This window comes from Humulus lupulus, chromosome 3 (genome assembly GCF_963169125.1).
Source record: "Humulus lupulus chromosome 3, drHumLupu1.1, whole genome shotgun sequence".
Lineage (NCBI taxonomy): Eukaryota > Viridiplantae > Streptophyta > Magnoliopsida > Rosales > Cannabaceae > Humulus > Humulus lupulus.
The window spans coordinates 115,303,245-115,323,336 of NC_084795.1; the positions used below are offsets into that span (position 1 = coordinate 115,303,245).

The window sequence follows — 20,092 nt, forward strand, 5'->3', positions numbered from 1 at the left end:
GGGACCCATGGACATCGCCTGTTATGGATGAAGAGTTTAATTGCCCGGTTGCAAGACAGGACAATGTTCTCAGGAATCGATCTTCGATCTAGTTATTACCAGTTGAGGATCAAGGAAAGAGACATTTCAGGAATTATTACTTGTACCAAGCGAGATGTGATGGATTATCAGTGAAGGTTCTTAACTGACCAATGCTTCAACAACACAGGTAAGTTTGACAAGCAGAGAATACAGGAACGACTTAGATGGGCCATATCCAGATTGGTTGGAAATGTGTTGGTCTACTCTCAATTAGAAGTAGAATGTGAATGACTACTACATTGATAATACTAAGACTAATGAGGTAGGTTTCAGGTAAGGCTCCAGAAGATGTAAGCTTCGATTTCTCCAAAGACATCTAAGGTCACGCTATAGGAAGTGGTAGAATCATGTACGAAGGAATTCAATCAGAAGTCACAAAGAAATTACTGAAGAACGCCAGAGGTATGAGAAATATAGTGAGAGCGGTGGACACGTCATCTACTACCTGAAGTATCTTTGAAGACAGCTACACCCGAGATTGGGATGACAGAAGAACCTAAAGTTAGACTGAATGGATAATTTTGTATCAGATGTTCAGAAGGAATAATAAGGATTGGTAGCACCCTATGGTATTTGAGCCATGTGGAATGGATGGATATGGAAGGGCAACGTGAAGGATATTGTCTTTGTTTAAGACATGAAACTGAAAGGATGGTTATTCGTGCCTGGCGGTAGATGAAAGAATAAGAACACGAATGTTATATATGGAATATAAAGTGACGATGATGCTAGATAACCACAGTTATGATGTAGTGATGGCACCTACAGAATAGGAGTGAATGCAATAGCGTAAAGGATTTGAGTGTGTGGTCATCGGTAGAGGAATAACTTTGAGGCCAGAGCCTAGCGGAAATTAGTGGATGATTCATATTAGAAACCCTTGATTGCATAAAGGAAAATTAATATGGAAGTTGACCCCCCCCCCCCCCCCCTAAGTTGGGTAGATCTGTGCCAGTTGAATAGGATGCCACGAATTACAGTAAGATCAGACAAGGTAATGATCAAGACTGATATGGTATCTGCAGTTGATCGTCGGCAGATGTAACTCTATGGACAACGAAGTTTAGGGAGGAGGTTTAGTGGGAATGGTTAAGAATCCTACTATTTTAGTATCAATGAATTAAGATATGAAGAACGGATGAGTGATTCTATGGAACCTGGTGTTGAGGTGGAAATTCTAGATACATATTGTAACCAGGAAATTTAAATGGATGTTGGAATCTAAAATCCGTATATTGAAAGGTAAAATGGTATAGTGGTGGATTATAAGAGTGGACCACATTAGATGGCAAACAAGAAGGTTGGACATGAAAAGTTGCAACTCAGCAGATTGAGTTAACACACTTTGGTTTGTGTGAACAGGTAACATAACATGGTATCTGATAGTGTCGGGTTGAGACCCTTTATTTTCCAAGCTCTGAAAAGAAGATAGAAAACGAAGGGAATAAAATTGAAACCTAGAATTATCAGTAATCTTCGGATAGATTGGCAATCTGAAGAAATGACTCCGATTTTAAAGGAATACACCGCGAATGTGCAAGTGTTTGGGGCTTTGAGATAAGTATAGTCCCTTGATTGAATCGTCACAATGGTGGATGCCGGCCAGCGGCTAGGGTGACTCGGCATAAGATATAGTAAGGTAGGGAGCATGAGGTACTCGTTCCAGGTAATGGAATGAAAGACAGAGAAAATTGTGAATTTGTACTGGTTTGAGGAAACCAATAAAGTTATTGGGATTATTAGGGGAGAAGTGTCTGCCTATCTGAAAGGACATAAGAGTTCGCAAGTTTCAAGTATGGGAACACGAAGTTCCAAGACAGGAGGCTTGTATTTCTCCGGATACCGCAGACAAGAAAGAATATAATATTTTGGAAAAGAAAGAGGAATCTTGACTCCCGATTTTATAAGGGTTCTGAGATCGTACCAAGGATTTGGCCGGGGGCCTACAAGTTAGCCTTACCCTAGTATGGCTAGTGGCTTATGAGTATTATTGGTGTCAATGACAAGACATGAAATGTACAGTATTCACCATTGATGAGGTAAGGAGACCCTGGGATTTCAGTGGAGTTAGTGCACAAAGTAAAGCTAATGGAATTATGATAAGGAAGTAAAGTCTTATGGAACAAGATTATCATTCTAGTAAGAATGTTACTGAGGGATAAAAAGGTAAAGGACTGGACTGTTAGATTAAAGTCAAATGTACGGGATCTATACCCCGAGATGTTTGAGTAAATTTCGAGGATGAAATTCTCAGTAAGAGGGGATAGTTGTAACGACCCAAAATTGCTAATATGGCTTAGGGTCTTAATTAGCGTGCCGGGAGGGCATAATTGGTATATGAATGTTTAAATGGTTAAATGCATGATTATGTGGCATGCATGATTAATATGATTATATTGATATATTATATGCATGTTTATGAGTATTAGACATGCATATGGGCTCTTTATAGCTTATAAAGGCATATTTGTAATTTTGGCCCGTTAAGGGCATAAATGTGATTATATGTGATAAATTGTTGAGACCTCAAAATTATGTGGATATATTTACAATATATGGCTCGAGACGGTCCTAGTGAGCGGACTAGCGAAATAGTCACAGCGGGGTTTAATACCCGGCTAGGGGGGAGCCTAGGGGTATTTTTGGGAATTTAGAGAATATTTTAGGATTAATTAAATATTGAATGTGTATTTGGTAATTAATTGGACTTGACAAGAATAATTGGTGAATGTTAGGAACACTTGAGGAATTAGCGGGAACTGGGGAGAAAAGACCACTTTACCCCTAGAGTATTAAGTGGCTAAGTAGTTTAAGGGAGGACATTTTGGTCATTTTTGTTGCTGGGGATGTGATCAGCTAAGGGGTTAGAAAGGGTTAGAATCCACTAAATATAAAGAAGCCATAAGCATTCTCTCTCTCCCTCCCCTTTTACAAGATTTTCTCCTCCTCCTCTCTTGAGCTTGAAGGGTTCTTGATGAACTAAAGAACAAAGCTAAGGAAATTATGCTGGGAAGTCTTGAGGAATTGAAGCATCTAACCAGGGAATTCAGCTAGGAAAACTTGGGAGATTAAGCTCAAGAAGTGAAGATTGAGCTGAGAAGTTTAGCAACAATTGAAGTAAGTTCATATCTTGATTATGTTCAGGAATTTAGAACATTAGGATGAAATTAAGTTGAGTATTGAGTGTTTACTGAATTAGGATAGTGATTTTAGTATAATTGTTAAGGTTTTGGTGTCTAAAATATGTGATTTAATCCTGAATTCGTAGCTAAGTTTGGTTCTGGTTGGGAGATAAGCTTGGTTTGAAATTTTGAGAATTTGGCTGGGAAGAGTGAAGAGGAAACCCAGAAATTCTGTGTGCAAGGGGGCGCCCCGCGACCTAGCCTAGGGGGCGTCACGGCCCGCGTGCCCAGAACACCTTGGGTGGTCTCTGTTTTGAGGGCACATCGCGACCGTGGGAGGCAAGTCACGGCCCACCTCCCCTGAGACTTGGGGTTCTTGGCCTCTGACTTGAAGGCAAGTCGTAACCCTTAGAGCACTCCCATCCGATGAGGTATATTACCAAAAACTGTAAAAAATAGCTAAAACTAAGAAAAATGGGTATCCATCGGATGATTCATTTTACAAATATTTTTAGATAAAGCTATACTAAAAAGCTATATCTAATGTACACTATTCATCCTTCAACCCAATATATAATTAATTTTTCTCTTCTTCCCCTTTTCTCAATCTTTTCCCTCGTTTTCTTCCAAGATTGGCGCCAGAAACTGTTTTAGCACTTCTGATTTGGGTAAGTTCTAGTCCTCAACCTCTCTCTTTCAAAGGGTTGGTGCTCGTCTTTTTTCTGGTTCGTGCTCCTCATTCCCTTCCCTTCCCCTCCTCGCAGTGATCATCTTCTCTCCTCATTACACCCACACCAGCCACTTTAGGATCTCAGACTTTTAGACACGCCCATTCTCTCTCAATCAGGTAACAAAATGGCACACTCAAGTTCTTATTTTGGTACTACAAGTCTTGCATATAATATATATATTGATAATTTGACTATGGAACCACTTGATTCTACCCTCTTCAAATTTCACCTTATACCTAATTATCTTAGAAATTTCTTTTCATGCATTTCTACAAACACATGGAGATCATTACGTAGGAATATTATCTGAAATGGTATTTCTTTAGTGCTTATCAGATATTTCAAAGAATCACCAGGTGAGAAAGAAGTACACCATTCAGCTTGGCGAGAATGAGCTTGTCCTCAAGGTCATTTACACTCTTTCCAATTCGTTTTCTATTTTAAAATTTATGTTTGGTTCCTGTGTAAATAATTGTTTTTGAGGTGATATTTTATATTTAGAGCTCTACCCAATTCAGTTATGTTGGTATATTTTATTGTTGGAAGTGCTTTATATTGATTTTCACAATCATATTCTTCAATACCCATTACTGAGGATAGAAATGAAGAATATGCCCAGTTTTGTTATCATTTTTTTCTTTTGCACTTATTTATATATTTATATGTGGTTTCTGATTGTTAATCTGATTTTATTTTATTTTTGGTTTAGGAGTTAGACCTTTTGAAAGAAGATGCAAATGTGTACAAGTTGATTGGTCCAGTTCTTGTGAAGCAAGATTTGGCAGAGGCCAATGCAAATGTGCACAAGAGAATTGAATATATCTCTACTAAATTGTATGTTTCTGCCTCTCTTTTCTTGTTATATGGATCATTGTAAACTTTGGAGCTTTCTTGTTATATGGATTATTGTAAACTTTTCTTGTTATATGGATCGTTGTAAGATTTGGCAGAGGCCAATGCAAATGTGCACAAGAACAAGGTAGGATTGATCATCTTTAATGTTATTAAATGGATAGATAATCATATAGGTTCTTGACGTGAATTTTATATTTGGAAGTTGATCAAGGGAGGATAAAAACTACCCTAGGTTTCGACTATAGTGCTTCAAGGTAAAATCACTTTTGTTTAGATTTGGGTAATAGTATTGTAATCCTTTGGGCTGTGTAGTTTTGATGGTGATTTTGGCGTTTAAAAGGGGGATCATGGCTTGGTCTTGTTAAGTGGGGAAAAGGCTAAGGTTTATCTTTTAAATAAAAATATTGAGTGTTGAAGTTTGGGCCCCTTTCATGGTGTTGGTCTCAGGATTTTTTCCTCTACAATAAAAATCCCTATAAGCTAAATAAGCTGAATGTGATTATGACTTTTTCATATGTAATACCCTGCAATAAAAATGAACGTTAGAAAAATGGTGGCAATAGTTATGGTAGATTTTATAACGTGCAATATTGATATGTAATATTGAGATAAATATTTGAAGCAGACACCTATTTTGTGGTTACATGGAACGGATGACGGAAGGGTATTGTTTGAAGCAGGACAAGCTGGCCCCCCTCTCCTTGAAAAAGCTGGTATAAGTTGCGAGTTTAAGGTAAGATAACTGATGGTTAATAGATTAATTAACTTCTTTTTTTTCCTTTCCTTTGTGTACTAATATTTGACCCGTGACAAACTTTGCTTTATTATTTGCAGGCTTATCCTGGTCTTACTCATTCGATAAGCACTAAAGAGCTCAAGTATCTGGAGTCATGGATCAAAACTCGTCTACAAAGTTCTTAGATATTTAATGGTAATATCACCTAATCAATAAGTCATTATTGCAGAGCATCATTTTTAATGGGAAAAAACAAAGTTTCTGACATCTTTTTTGGTGCTGGTATTCTGTTGCTTGCTTATATGAACAAGTTTTGTTTTTAAAGAACCATATTTATATATTTTTATCTTAATGCAATAAAAGACAACTTTCACCCACCTCAAGATCATAGTAATAATTGTATGGAAGCCAACGTTGTTGGGAATCTCCTTACCACTTATCTCTCTCTTCATATCATTAAATAGTTTCCTTTTCTACCAAAAAAATTCTCCAGTGTTTGAATAAGAAAATAATGGTCTTTAACCTCATTTTCATGCAGTGGGATGAGATTCATACATTTCGCTTAAGAACAAGTCATTAATTTATTGTCCATTATATAATATATGTATATATAATATATTTTAAGGGTGCAAAATAATGCAACTGAGTATATCTGTATATATATATATATGTATATTTATATATAGATGGCAAATGGTGTATGTATATGTATAGGCTGAAAGCCAAATTGATCTCTTCAATAAGTTATCAAAGAGGTCGCTTTCCAAGGTATCTCTGAGCACATTATGAAGTAAATTACGATTATGACTTTTTCATATGTAATACCTTGCAATATATAAGTATTTCAATGCCAAATTAAAATTTTAAATTTTACATATTATGAGATAAATATGGTAATTTATAGAAGGTTTAGTAGTACATTGCTCAAGTCTGGGGCTTTTGGATTTGATTTATAAACTATTTAGCTTCTTGAATTTGTTGAGAAAATATAGAGAATAAATGAGATTGATCATAATCTTCCTATAACAAAGTTGGTTTAACTTTATCACAGATCCTCCTCTCTCTCTCTTTTAAATTATTGAGAATTAGTTGGCATTTAAAGCATTGCAACATACATATTATATATGGAAGAAATCTATGATTATCTCTTGTCAGATTTTGAAAGATGGACTCACAACTCCATGGGGTTCATTCCTTCACTACACTGTTACAAGAGGGGGAAGAAAGCTACAATGACTATCTCCCATCTTTGAATGACTTAGAGTCGCAATATACTCCATCCAATCCAGAAGATGGGAATAGTAGAAAAACTAAATCTAGAAAAGGAAATTTTAGCACTGAAGAGGACAACGTGCTAGTTTTAGCTTGGCTAAATACTAGTATGGACCCAATCAATGAGGTTGATCAATCAAAATATTCATTTTGATCTATAGTTCATGAATATTATAAGAAAAAAAAAAATCTATATCTTCTTAACGTAGTTCATGCTCTATTAGAAATACATGGTTTGTTATCCAACTTGCTACAAATAAGTTTTGTGGGGCCTTAGCTCAAATTGAAAGACGGTCTCCAAGTGGGGCTAATGAGCAAGATAAGGTGCATGAATAATATAATATAAATTATATTGTTTATAACACTTTGAATTATATATTTCTCATCTCTTTTACCTGATTTTTCAGATTGAGAAAGCCAAAGAGTTCTATCGAAGTATCCACCCCACTTCATTCAACTTTCTTCATTGTTGGACTATTCTACGACACCATCCAAAATGGAAAGAATCTGTGGCTGAGGGTAGCAGTATGAAAGCTAAAAGAAGATCAATAATTCGAGATGGTCATGCACCAGAGTTCATAGATGAAGATACTGCAGCACCATCTTTAGATGTGAATTTAGAGAGACCAATTGGAAAGAAGGCTGCAAAGAAGCGAAAGAGGCAAGAGGATAACTCTTCCAATCTTACTGATTTGGTGATTGAAATAAAAGGGGAGAGAATCAAATCTAATGCTAAGAAGGGAGAAATTAGGAAAGAGTATGCCCGCATTGCAAAAGAAAGGTTTGAATTGGATAAACAGAAAGAAGAGAATGAAATCATGAGGAGGGAGTTAGAAATTATGAGAGTAGATGTATCAACTTTATCTCCAACGCAACAAGAGTATTTCCGTAGCCTCCAATTAGAAATACTTGAGAAGCAAAAGTCTAGAAAGCCATGATTTAGGTGGTGTTTGGGCTGGTATTTTTGGTATTCTTGAAAGGTAACAATGCAACCATTTTTGGGAATTCTCTTTTACTGATTTTTATCATAGTTTTTTTGCATATAAATTTGCATAAACTAGCAGCCCAATAGCTTCTTTTTTTGTATAGAAAATTACCCATAGCTTTTCTATGTAGAAATTTGCATTGTACAAAACAAAAGCTGAATGATGGTTACTTTTGATAACTTTTTTGTATAGAACACTTGAATGATGAAAATGTTTATTCTTGAAAGAAACTTTTTTGCATAAAATGCTTATTGCAATAGTTTATATTGGCTGTAAAGCTTCCTAATGTAAAAGGCAATATTGTTGACTTGATGATTAATATCTTGAATTTAAGGTTACATATTTTATATCCCAAGGAAATACAATAAAACAAGACAAAAATACAATATTAGGCTTAACATAGTGAAAAGAAAGAAACTAAAGTTACATCTTCCTCAAAATAAGAACACAAATATTAGCCTAAACATAGTAATATATAAAATGCAAATACTTAAGATTTACTATATATTTCCCATAAATGTTCAATAAGATCTGACTGGAGTTGAAAATGAATTCCTCGATCTCGAATGTGATGATGGCGTTGAATGAAGTTTACAAATTCATTTGTATGCTCATGGGACATAGGCTATTCGGTTATTTCATCGCTTTGTTCATAAACAAAGTCTTCTACTCGAAGATAAGTATGTCGCTCGTCTTCTACGATCATATTATGCAAAATAATGCATGCCATCATAATCTCCTTAAGTGTTTGTCGATCATAAAATCGTGTCGGTCCACGTACAATAGCAAATTGAGCTTGAAGCACTCCAAAAGCTCGTTCTACATCTTTTATTGCTGATTCTTGAGTTGCAACAAAATGTTTATGTTTACAGTCATGTGGAGCATGAATTGTTTTGACAAACGTCGACCATGAAGGATATATATCATCGGCAAGATAGTAGCCCATCGAATAGTCATTTCCATTTATTGAGTAGTTGACCTTTGGAGCATGTCCTTCAGCAAGCTCTCTAAAAACAGAAGAGTGTTCTAGGACATTAATATCATTATGGGAGCCTGGCAATCCAAAAAATGCATGCCATATCCAGAGGTCATATGATGCTACAGCTTCTAAAATTATAGTTGGCTCGTGAATATGACCACAATACATTCCTTTCCACAATACTTGGACAATTTTTCCATTTCCAATGCATGCAATCAATACTTCCTAACATCCCAGGAAACCCACGACTATCTCCAACTGCGCACAATCTAGCTATATCGTTCTCATTTGGGGATCTTAAGTATTCATGGGAGAATATACCAATGATAGCCTTAACGAATTTTTTCAAACACTCTCGGTTGCTGTATTTTCTACAATCCGCAAGTATTCATCTACAAAATCTCCAGAAACTCCATAAGGTAATATTCTCATTGCAGCAGTTATTTTTTGAAGCGAGGAATGACCCAGTCTTTTAGCAGCATCTCTTCTTTGGACGAAATATGGTTCATATGCTTCGACTTCGGCTTGAATACGCAAGGAAATATGACGTTGCATTCGGAACCTCCTGCGAAATGAATTCGGTGGATACGTCGGGGACTCAGAAAAATAATCTTGAAAGAGGCATTGATGGCCTTCAAGCGAATTTCTTCGAATGAATGCACGACAGGGAATAGACCTACTGATAAGGTCATTTTTGTATTAATATTTGTTAAGTTTTTCTATGCTTGGATGGTGTTATGATAGCATTTTTAATAGTTTTAACTAAGTTTCGTGATTCTACAACATATTTTCTACGTTGCGTTTTATGATGATAAATCTGACATTTTGATGTCAAGTGTAGTTAAAATAAAGTTTTAGGAGTATTCAAAGCTTTCGGGATTGAAATGTGGAAGTGGTGGCAACGTGGAAGCTATCTAAGATCAAGAATTGAAGAAATTGGAGGTAGGCCGCGGCTCATAAATCTCAGGCCGCGGAACTTTAAATGGAAATTGCACTTTCAGAATTTTTTCTTCCAGACAGGCCGCTGCCTAGGGTGCCAGGCCGCTGCGCATAATTTCCAGGCCGCTGCCTAAGGGACAGATTTAGGCACAGATTTTGTTCTAGGCCGCGGCTCGCATTTTTCAGGCCGCTGCTTGCGACGTCGTTTTCAGATTTTTAATTAGAATTTAATTGAGACTATAAAGGATGATTAGGGTTAATTTGAGAGGGATCTTGATTACGGTTTTAAGAGAGAAAAAGACTGAGAAAGGGCTGAAGAGAATACTACATTACTTTTGTTCATCAATCTAGTTTCTTTTCTTCCCTTAATCTCTTTAATTTTAATTATAATTATGTTTGTGATTATGATTACTATTATGGAGTAGGTTCTTTTTAGGTTAAGGGTTAATTCAAAACCCAAGACATGAATACTTGATTATTGATAATGAATATTGTTCTTTAATTTCTCTCAATATTAGATTGTTTCTATTTTTCCAATTGAATGTTATGAATCTTGTAATTTCTTGTTAGGTGGCCAACTAATTAAGGTTTTACATTGTTCAATTGTCATCTTAGAATTACTACTCATCTAATAGTTTAGGATTCTAAGTGTATGTGATAAATTACAATTGATAGTTATGTCAAAAGAATTGTTGATTGTGATGAAAAATAGAACCTAGGTTAAATGAATTATATGCTTCATTAATTTATTGCCTAGATTAACTTGTTTCCATGGGACTTAATGCTTTATCTAAGTTAAATAGATTGTATGCTTCATAGATTTATTGCTTAGATAAAAGAGTTAATTATTGAGCGCTTCGTCTTGATTACTTATAATAGGGAGACTTGGATAATTGACTGCTTCAGCGTTATCTGCGGGGTTAATAGTTTAATTGAGAAATTGGAATATATTTATTATTAGTGATTAGGAATGATTGTCGAGGGTGGAGATTAACCTTTAACTGCTTCTTAATATCGTAATATCCATCTTTAATTGCTTTCTAGTTTATGCTATTTAATTTTGAGTTAAAAATCAAAATCCCCTTTTAAGTTTTAGTGTTAATTCTTGAATAATAAAGTGAACGATAGTCCTCGTGGGTTCGACCTGTGCTTGCTATTATACTGAAATAATTGGAAGTATTAAAAGAAAAATCATTGTTAAATTTGTGTGGTATACGACAGCCATCACCTACGATGCGATGTTGAGCCTCTTTCATTACCCAAGCGTTCTTCTTCAATAGCAAGAACTAAAATTATCTCCTCCTCCTCAGATTACGAAGAGTCAAATATCTCAAAATCAGGATTTATAGGAACTATATAGAAAGAAGAAAAATAAAAAGTGTGTAAAGAAATAAATGAAAGTGTTTGTAAAATTTTGTAAAAAAATGATATTATTTATTGTTGAAGTTTTGAGAAAATCAAAATAATATTCTTAGTATATACTAAAGAATATGCTAAGAATATTCTCTCACAATAATCAAAGAAAAATATCTATGGAATATACCAAAAAAGTATCTTGAAAATATTATATATATATCAAAGAATAATATCCATAGAATATACAAAAAAATATATTCACAATATTATATTATATTTAAATATTTCTAATAAAAACTCTTAAAATATATTTTGAGAATAATAAAATTTCTTATTTGTAATTTTTTTTAGAATAATTGATATTTTAGTTTATCTTATAAATTTGGTTAAATTTAAATTGTAATATAATTACGTGATATTATATATGAGTAGATATTGTAAACATTAAAATATATAAGGATATTATTGATAGTTATAGAAAATATTTAAAATGAATAAAAAAAATTTGAAAATATAATATTTAAATGATATTGAGAAAAAAATAGAGAATATGATGTATGATAAAATATAAAACTTAGAGATAAAATAAAAAAATATGTTTTGTGAAAGTATTTTAAAAAATAAAATAGAGCACCAAATAAGAATGCTCTTAGAGCCAGTTCGCAACCCACCTAGGGTTTTCTCCTTAGAATGGTTAAGGATAGTGAGGCTCGAGAGTTCGAACCTAGACATTCAAGACAATTTCTACTACCCGATTTAATAGAAATCAAAGTAGATTTACATGCTAACATGCATGGAGTCACTCGTGTTGTAAAGTTTTTCATACTCTGATTATTTAGGATTTAGGATGGCAATGGATAGAATATGTATATTCTAGTTCTACAACCCTGTCTTAAAAATAGCAGCTCCAGCCATACCTCATCCTACTTTAATATTTTATGTAGATAGGGTACGAAAATAGAATACTCAAGAGTCACATTTCACTAGTACATATTTTTTTTATTAATTTTAACAAGGTAGAAAGCACAATTAAATTAAGCTAATAACTAAAACTAAAATACATATCAAAATAAAATAAAAAAAGTATCGCAAATCACTAATTTTTCTATATGGTTTTAAATTCAACCATTAGACTTGAATTAATAACATTTATATGTAGTAAAACCATATTCATATTCAATATATAGAGTGTTTATATACACAAAACCATGTTTCCCAAAAACGAACTATACAATTATGTACAATATTACACATTATATTTATTTAAAATAAAACCTATTATACTAAAAAATAAACATCAGATCATTGTATGTAATATTTTAATTTCATGTAGATAAATTTATAATTAATGAAAAAGTACCTTGTTCTATTCCCAAATATAGAAAATATAATCACTATTGTGGCACATTTAATACTTTTCAAACACTCAGTCAATATTGCATTTAATTGCAAGTCTAGTCACATAAATTGAACACAACAAATACTACATTGTGTTCTAAATTCAGAATGAACGTTGATACTAAAAAAACAATGGTTTCTAATTAAATTACACTTGTCTAAAACGAGACTCGAAATAGAGATACATCATACCAAATCCTTCGACTATCTTTCCACGCATTTAGATGATGACATACACTTTGGAAATCTGAATGGGAGAGTTGTTAGAGGTTGATCATCAGATAATCCTTGACTAGCCAAGCCCAATGTATAACCTAAGGCAATGCCCACTGGAACAGCAACTGCATTCCCTACTTGCATATACCTATAAAAGACAATATAAATATATAAATGCATAGCCAAAGTACTTACAAAGCTGACAAAAAAAACCCTCTCAAAAAGGATTAATCTCATTGTTAAATAAAACAAAATAAAAGAGTACGTTGGATACCTCTGTTTGATAGGTCCACTTAATTTATAAAAATCTGGAAACCCTTGCAATCGTGCTAGTTCGCGTACAGAAAGCACTCGATCTTGTTCCGGATGAATAATCACCTAACAAAATGAAAGCATGCCAGTCATTATAAAAGCCCAAATGCTCCTAAAAAGCGAAAGTCATTTTTAGGCTCTAATAGAAACCTGATTGTGAGGCTCCGCCCTCGTTACTACAGTTCCAATAGTTTCATCCCACCATGTTCGACCAAATGGCCTGCATGCACCAATTACATGAGAAACTTGAATAAAAAATAAAGGAAAAAAATTCCATGTCTCAATTCAAGATAATAGAATTCCTACTTGGTCGACTTCCCACGAACATAGTTTAGAGCATATTCTGGTACCTGAAACATAGCATATAAAGTTAACTATGTAAATGAACTCATTGTTTCACGAAGTTAATTATACACACACACACACACAATATTATACCAATAGCTTCCCCGAGGAAACTTGGATACTCTCTACTGCTGGATCCCGAGAAACTACATTGTCTGGACCAATTAGTAAACCAGGTAAATCTCTAAAATTTGCACCCTGAAATAGGAGAACAAAAAACAAAGGTTGTGTTAATTACACTAAACAATTACTTAACAATAATTTCAACTCCAAACTGAAATTTGCCAATGAAACCTTTTTTTTTGGTATTTGGCACACTCTCTCATAATCATCTTGATTCAACTGCAAAGGTCGATGATCATATAACATAGCTTTTTGTGGACTTTGAGCAGAAGAATTTTCATAACCTACCACATCTGTTCATTTAAAAGAAGAAAAAATTAGAGCTCCCAAACTAGCATTTGACATAAAAACAATATACTCTAAACTGTCTAGCTTGACATCCTCACCACTTCTTTTCAATCTTATATACTTCTGAAATTCTGTACGAGGTAATGTCCCATATGGCCTTTCATCTTGGCTTTCATCATTCTCAACCTACAACAAGATGAATTCATTACAATGAAATGCACTCCCCCTTTGCTAGTTACTTAAAAACTAACAATTGAAAAAACAACTGTACCGGAGGGAGATCAGAAATTGCATCTTCAAGATAAAGAGCCTTTTCCAAATGACGTTGCTGGTTTTTATTATAGCCAACAAGAACTTCCTATGATGGGAAGCATAGATTATATAATGGGTCAATGATTCAAGGTAGCAATAAAAGAATAAAAATAAGAACCAAATACAACTAAAAAAATACCTCAAATTCAGTTGGGACAACTCCTCTCTCAACCACTTCATGAGTTGGCAAAGGATACTGAGGTAATTTCTGAAATAAAAAGGAAATGGAAGTATGAATTACATAGGGTTGGGTTGGCACAGCTTTAAAGAAGTGATTTGATGTGTATTTATTTTTTAAAGCGCTTTTGGAGGCTGATTGGATCTTTTAATCAAAATAGCTTTTTGCTTTTATGTCATTTTGTGAGAAGCAACACAATGTAGCTTATTAGAAAAGTGATTTTTAAAAGTTAAAGCTAAAAGCCTTAAGCTTAGACAGTTAGCCCCATAATACAATTCTGTATGACAACTAAAATTTATTTACCTCTGAAGGCTGAGCACCCCATAAGAAAACCCGCATTCGAAATTGTGGTAGACCATAAGAACCAGCAGCCATCATGCCCAATCTAGCTTGATAATTCATGGAAACAAGACGACCTAACGCGTATCGTCCCAAAAACGCCTCAGAAAACTTTAAAATGTCCACGACATTTTCCATTAACACATACTTTGGCTTCAAATACTCAATAATGCTCATGTAAACTAACAGTTGACTATTTTTTATGTCTTTTAAAGGAGCTGTCTTGTCTCTAAAGCGATTAAAACCGCTTACTCCTTGACATGGTGGTCCTCCACAAATGAAATCAACATCCCCCTAAAAATTATGATTAATAAGCTTAGTAGAATAATTTGGAAGGATTATTATACCACATGAAATAAACTCAAATAACTAAATACTTACTGGAAGAGGTAGCATATTCCTTTTGTAACCTTTTGTGACAAACTCCTTTAACTTATCTGGGCATGTGCTATTTTAAAAATGAAAAAAGGCCCCAAAAAAAAAGTAAATACACCATAATAGAAGACAATACCGCACAACATATTTAAATATTTGAAAACAAAAGCACAAAACAAAATACTTGAATATTTTGGCAACCTTTTTCAGCTTAAAATTATGTGAAAAAAAACAAAGCCAGTCCTACCTTAAACCATCAATGGGCTCCCATGTGTCCTCATCTGAATCATAACCCTTCCAACGAACCTATGCAATGAGTCATTGTAAATTATTTGATTCCAACTAAGAGAAACAAATAACCTAATTAAACATTAATCAATACCTAGCTGCGTGTTGCAACTTCAATTAATATTTATTGAGGTTTAAATGTTGTAAGAGTTCTCATTATGACAAGTAGCATGATAAGAAACATAATAGAGAAAAGAAAGAATATGATTTCAAGTTTGCATCATACAATAAAACAGTAAATAGGATCATTAAATGTTCATGTATTATGGTTGAAGTTTGCAACATTATAGTGCACATTCAGATTTGTAGAGTTGTAGAGTGTTAAATTATAGATACCTTAAAGTATAATCCTTTTGATCCTGCTTTGTTAGGATCACCGTGGCAAATTGCAAGTAATTCTTGCACTTCAAATTCTTCAGATGACATTGAGCTATCATCAATGTCACTATTATTGTTTGCATTTTCATCAAGTTCTGCTTCAACACTTTCCAAGCAAATGTCTTGGTCTTGAGATTGACGTGATTCAAGCAATTTAAACTCCTTGCATAATTTTTCCCAGTCCTTCAACAATGACAAAAAATCCTCTGCTGCTTCGTTTCTCACCTACGCTCAATTATAAGCACAATTATTTGACAAAACAAAATAAAGCAATGAAAAATATAGTGATCAATTCAAGGCCAAAATATGCATAACTATCACCTCAGTTTCAGGATGGTTCAACTTGAGACTTTGGCATGCATCAGAATTGAAGTCCACAGCCCACCTCTTCATAGTATGGAAAGAAACACAATAAGAAAAACAAATGGATAAACTAAAGGGAAAATATAGCAACCAGAAATGCAAATACTAATGGAAATAAGTAACAATAACCCTTAGTAACATACAGTTACAAGCTTCACTCCAGTTAAAGAAGCACCCATGCATAAACCAGTAGACATTGCACCGCATCCTGAGTACAGATCTAAGAGAGTCATCTCAGACTTCTTAGAAGTTTGATTTCTATCATCATCCCCTAAATTATTCGATCCACTCTCACTTGATATTGTGGATGCTGTGTCACTATCTGGTTTAGAATCTGGTCCTCAAAAGCAAGTAAATATTATTAGAACCAGTTGCTAAATCAAAAAACTTTGTTATAAGCATAAAAAAGTTTTCCTATGTTCTTTAAAAATAAAACAAAAGACATACCAGGCTCAATGGTTGAAAATGTTAGATTAGCAACTGTGTACTTCATATCATAATAAAGATCACAAGGGGGTAAAGCTTTCTCCTTTGCAAGCAAATCCAGCTAAGAAATAGAACGGTTAAAATATAAGGGCATGCAAACAATACATAGAGAACGCAAATGTCATGGATATAAATTTAAGACCTACATACATTGGGAGATACTTTGGCAATTGTCACTTTAGAAACAATGCAATCCAAGGGGTTGTCATCCTTTATCTCCGACATAAAAACCCTTCTTTTATCAAGAATGTGTGAGTGGTCCCTAAGATCCTTAATTGCCTGTAACAATTTGAATATGCTGACATCAACAGGGCCAAAAAAAAAGGATATGTTTCAATAGAAAACTCAGGTTTATATAATTTGTCTTACTGTGTCTTCAGCCCTATAGAACCACTGGGCAGTAAAATAGAGTCCACCATCAACAGCTTCAAAAAACTCAATAATTCTGGCAATGTAATCAGGCTTATCATCTTCAGCCTAAAGAAAATAAAAAATTCAGCTAATCAGCCTTGTTTTAATAAATAAACAAACAAAATGAAAAAGATTGAACGGGAAAATAAAACAAAATAAAAGCTAACCTTAACATAAGCATCATCATTAAGATCAAAGACAACCCCATCTACCAAAGCTTGACTATAATGAAATTTTGCTTGCGTGACTTCCTCCTCTTTCGTCCCACTCCTACAAACCACAAAACATCATCAGTCAATCAAATCAATATAAAAAAAAAGCTATAGATTACTGAGCAACATCATCAAAGCATACAAAAATAACAATGTCGCCAAGCAAACTATAAGCTTTAACCAAAAGCAAGCAAGTTCTTACTCTTTCTTTTCCCCAGATAGCTCCCCCTTCTTCACCTTACCCTGCATTTTGACAAACAACACTTTTCATTAAGAAAATAGAAATACGTTTAAAGAAATATAATAAAAGGCAATTTGGTGCGTGTGACAAAAGAAGTGACCTTTGGCTCGTAACGTTTGGGCCATCGTTGGGCGGCTTCGTGTTGGGGAAAAGGCTTTCCGAGAAAGGAAGCATCGGAATCAGCATCGTTCCGCTTCGTCCTCTTGGGTTCGGAGATTACCAAAGCGATAGGCTGGCTCTCCATCTCGGCCATATCAGAGGAGTCAGACGGCTCAGGCTCTTCGACCACCTTGGCCTTGCGTTTTCCAGATCTGGTTTTCCCCATATTTTGGAGCCAAGGTGAGTGAGGACTGAGGAGAGCGGACAGAAAGAGCCCTAGAGTGAGAAAGAAAGAGCAGACGGAGAGACTGGATATCAAAGGGTTCTTTTACTGATAAAATATAAGAAAAGTAAAGAGGGTTTTATATAATGTGGGGAAGCAAATATATAAAATAATAAAGAAAAGGGTTTGAACTTTTAAAACGGGCGGGAATCTCTCAATTATTTTCGTTTGTCAAAATTTTAAGCGCCCTAAAGTTTTGCTACGGCCCCACCACCAACACCACTTTACTCTACTATGGGCAAAGGTTGATACATTGCATTAGACTATTAGAGCACTTCCACCGGAAGTTAAATGGAAGAGGTAAATGTCTTATTTTTTAATAATCTTTCAATAGGTGATGCCTTAATAAATAGTATTTCTTTATATATATAGTAAAATACTATTTATCAAGCTATAAATGTTTTATTATTTTTTCTAAATTTTTGTATATATGTGAGTGTGATATTATTATATTTAATTATTTTATATCTTAAAATGAATAAAATATTTTCAAAAAATATAATATTTAAACGATGTAGAGAAACACTACATCATCAAGCTATATGTAGTAAAACATTATTCATCAAGTTATAAATATTTTATTATTTTTTTAGTGTTTATAACATTTTGGACCATGTGTTTTGTCTCATTATCTATTTGAACCCTGTGTTTTAACAAATTACTTTTTGGACCCTATATTTTGTAAAATTGTTAAAATAGAACTCTAAACTCAATTTTGATGAAGAAAAAATTGAATATAACAACACAGTTTTTAAGCAGAATGATTTTATTTTTTTTCTGAATTGTTAGTTTGGTAAATTATTTGTGATTTTAGTTGAGAAAACATTGACCAAAATCGAGTTTAGGGTTCTATTTTAACCATTTTACAAAACATAGGGTCCAAAAAGTAATTTATCAAAACATAGGGTTCAAACAGGTAATGGGATAAAACACAGGGTCCAAAAAGGTATAAACCCATTTTTTATAAACTTTTGTATATATGTGAGTGTGATACTATTATATTTAATTATTTTATATCTTAAAATGAATAAAATATTTTCAAAAAATATAATATTTAAATAATGTAGAGAAAAAATAGAGAAGTCTATGGTATAATGTAAAAGTTTGAGGTAAATTATAAAAAATTATGTTTTGGTGATGTATTTTGTAATATACTTTCTCTATAATATTTAGCTAAAACTCACAAAAACATCTTCCATCAGTTCCTTTATACATATATTTATAATAACTATGCACAAACTTCAATTAATACATATCTACATTTGCATAACATTTACATATCTTTTATATAATATTTTAATATTATTATTTTTCTTTATAAGCTTTCTCTCTCCCATTTAGTATATATTTATTATTTTTTTTTTCTTTTTCAATTATTTTATTTTACTTTAATTAATAAAATATGTTTAAAGATATAATATTTAAATAATGTTGAGAAATATATAGAGATGTTGATGTATGGTATAATGTAAAACTTAGAGGTAAAATACAAAAAGATGTGTTTTGGAAGGTATTTTAAATGATGGAGTAGAGCACACATTGGGAGTGCTCTTAGGGGGTGTTTGGTATGGGGTAAAGTAAAGGTGGGAATGAGAATCTAAAACCATTCATATGTTTGGTTTAAATTTTAAAGGGGGTAAAGTTAATAATTTGTGTGGGCCCCACATGTGTTTTAAGGGTAAAGTAAACCCTTTTGTACATTAGAGTTTAATATTTCCTCCATCTTAAGTCCATCTACACTTTTCAAGACAACTCAACTACTCAAAACAAACACCCCCTTAGAGTACTCCCAACAGATATTTTCTTTATATTTTAAAATACATCGGCAAAACACTAATTTATCTATTTTACTTCTAACTTTTACATTACATCATACATTAGTTTCTCTATTTTTTTCTTTATATCATTTAAATAATATTTTTTTATTCATTTTATTTTTTATTATTAATAGTATATTTATATCTTTTAATATTTATGATATTTATTTATATATAATATCAAAATATAATTATATTTTATTTTAGATTATTCCAAAATAAATAAAATATAAATTAATACAAAATTTAAAAATAATTCTCAATATAATTATTATAACAAAATATAAAATGATAATATGTATATAAGTTTAAAAAAATTACTAAAACCATATAATATTATTCCTAATATCAAACATATTGTTGATGCCGTTTTTTGTCAACTTAAATAGTAGAGCAATTAAACAATAAAGTATTGGAGCAAATAAATAAAGAGAAAAACAACAGAATTTTTACGTGGTTCAACAGTTAACTCTGCCTAGTCCACGAGTCTATATTACTAAGACTTTAGAGTTTTCTGGAAACTTTTCAGAGAAGAGTTGCCCAAAGTGTTCTCTCCAGAAATCAGAAAAAA

At 33.2% G+C, this 20,092-nt stretch overlaps 3 protein-coding genes across 4 annotated transcripts; 1 reads left to right on the forward strand and 2 right to left on the reverse strand.

The window, feature by feature from the left end:
• The first annotated feature begins 6,690 nt into the window (after positions 1–6,690).
• LOC133824946 (uncharacterized) lies at positions 6,691–7,735 on the forward strand. The gene is made up of 2 exons (XM_062257959.1): positions 6,691–6,924; positions 7,205–7,735. Exons 1-2 carry the CDS (start codon positions 6,691–6,693, stop codon positions 7,733–7,735), a joined length of 765 nt encoding a protein of 254 aa, XP_062113943.1.
• Positions 7,736–8,408: 673 nt separating this feature from the next.
• LOC133824947 (uncharacterized) lies at positions 8,409–8,930 on the reverse strand. Its single transcript, XM_062257960.1, has one exon. The coding sequence runs from the start codon at positions 8,928–8,930 to the stop codon at positions 8,409–8,411; it is 522 nt and encodes a 173-aa protein (XP_062113944.1).
• Positions 8,931–12,483: 3,553 nt separating this feature from the next.
• Positions 12,484–17,768, reverse strand: LOC133823076 (putative DNA (cytosine-5)-methyltransferase CMT1). 2 transcript variants are annotated; one of them, XM_062255662.1, is made up of 21 exons: positions 17,423–17,766; positions 17,284–17,324; positions 17,037–17,139; positions 16,828–16,935; positions 16,609–16,737; positions 16,420–16,519; positions 16,116–16,306; positions 15,931–15,996; positions 15,568–15,834; positions 15,191–15,249; positions 14,950–15,016; positions 14,533–14,862; positions 14,191–14,259; positions 14,011–14,097; positions 13,838–13,925; positions 13,623–13,744; positions 13,422–13,526; positions 13,290–13,333; positions 13,134–13,203; positions 12,946–13,049; positions 12,484–12,819 (listed from the first exon to the last, which is right to left on the reverse strand). In XM_062255662.1, exons 1-21 carry the CDS (start codon positions 17,645–17,647, stop codon positions 12,660–12,662), a joined length of 2,535 nt encoding a protein of 844 aa, XP_062111646.1. In that variant the 5' UTR covers positions 17,648–17,766; the 3' UTR covers positions 12,484–12,659. The 2 variants fall into 2 exon arrangements, 1 of the variants encoding a protein (XP_062111646.1); XR_009888134.1 differs by lacking the exons at positions 12,484–12,819; positions 12,946–13,049; positions 13,134–13,203 and having other exon boundaries at positions 13,298–13,333; positions 13,422–13,527; positions 13,625–13,744; positions 17,423–17,768.
• Between the last annotated feature and the right edge of the window lie 2,324 nt (positions 17,769–20,092).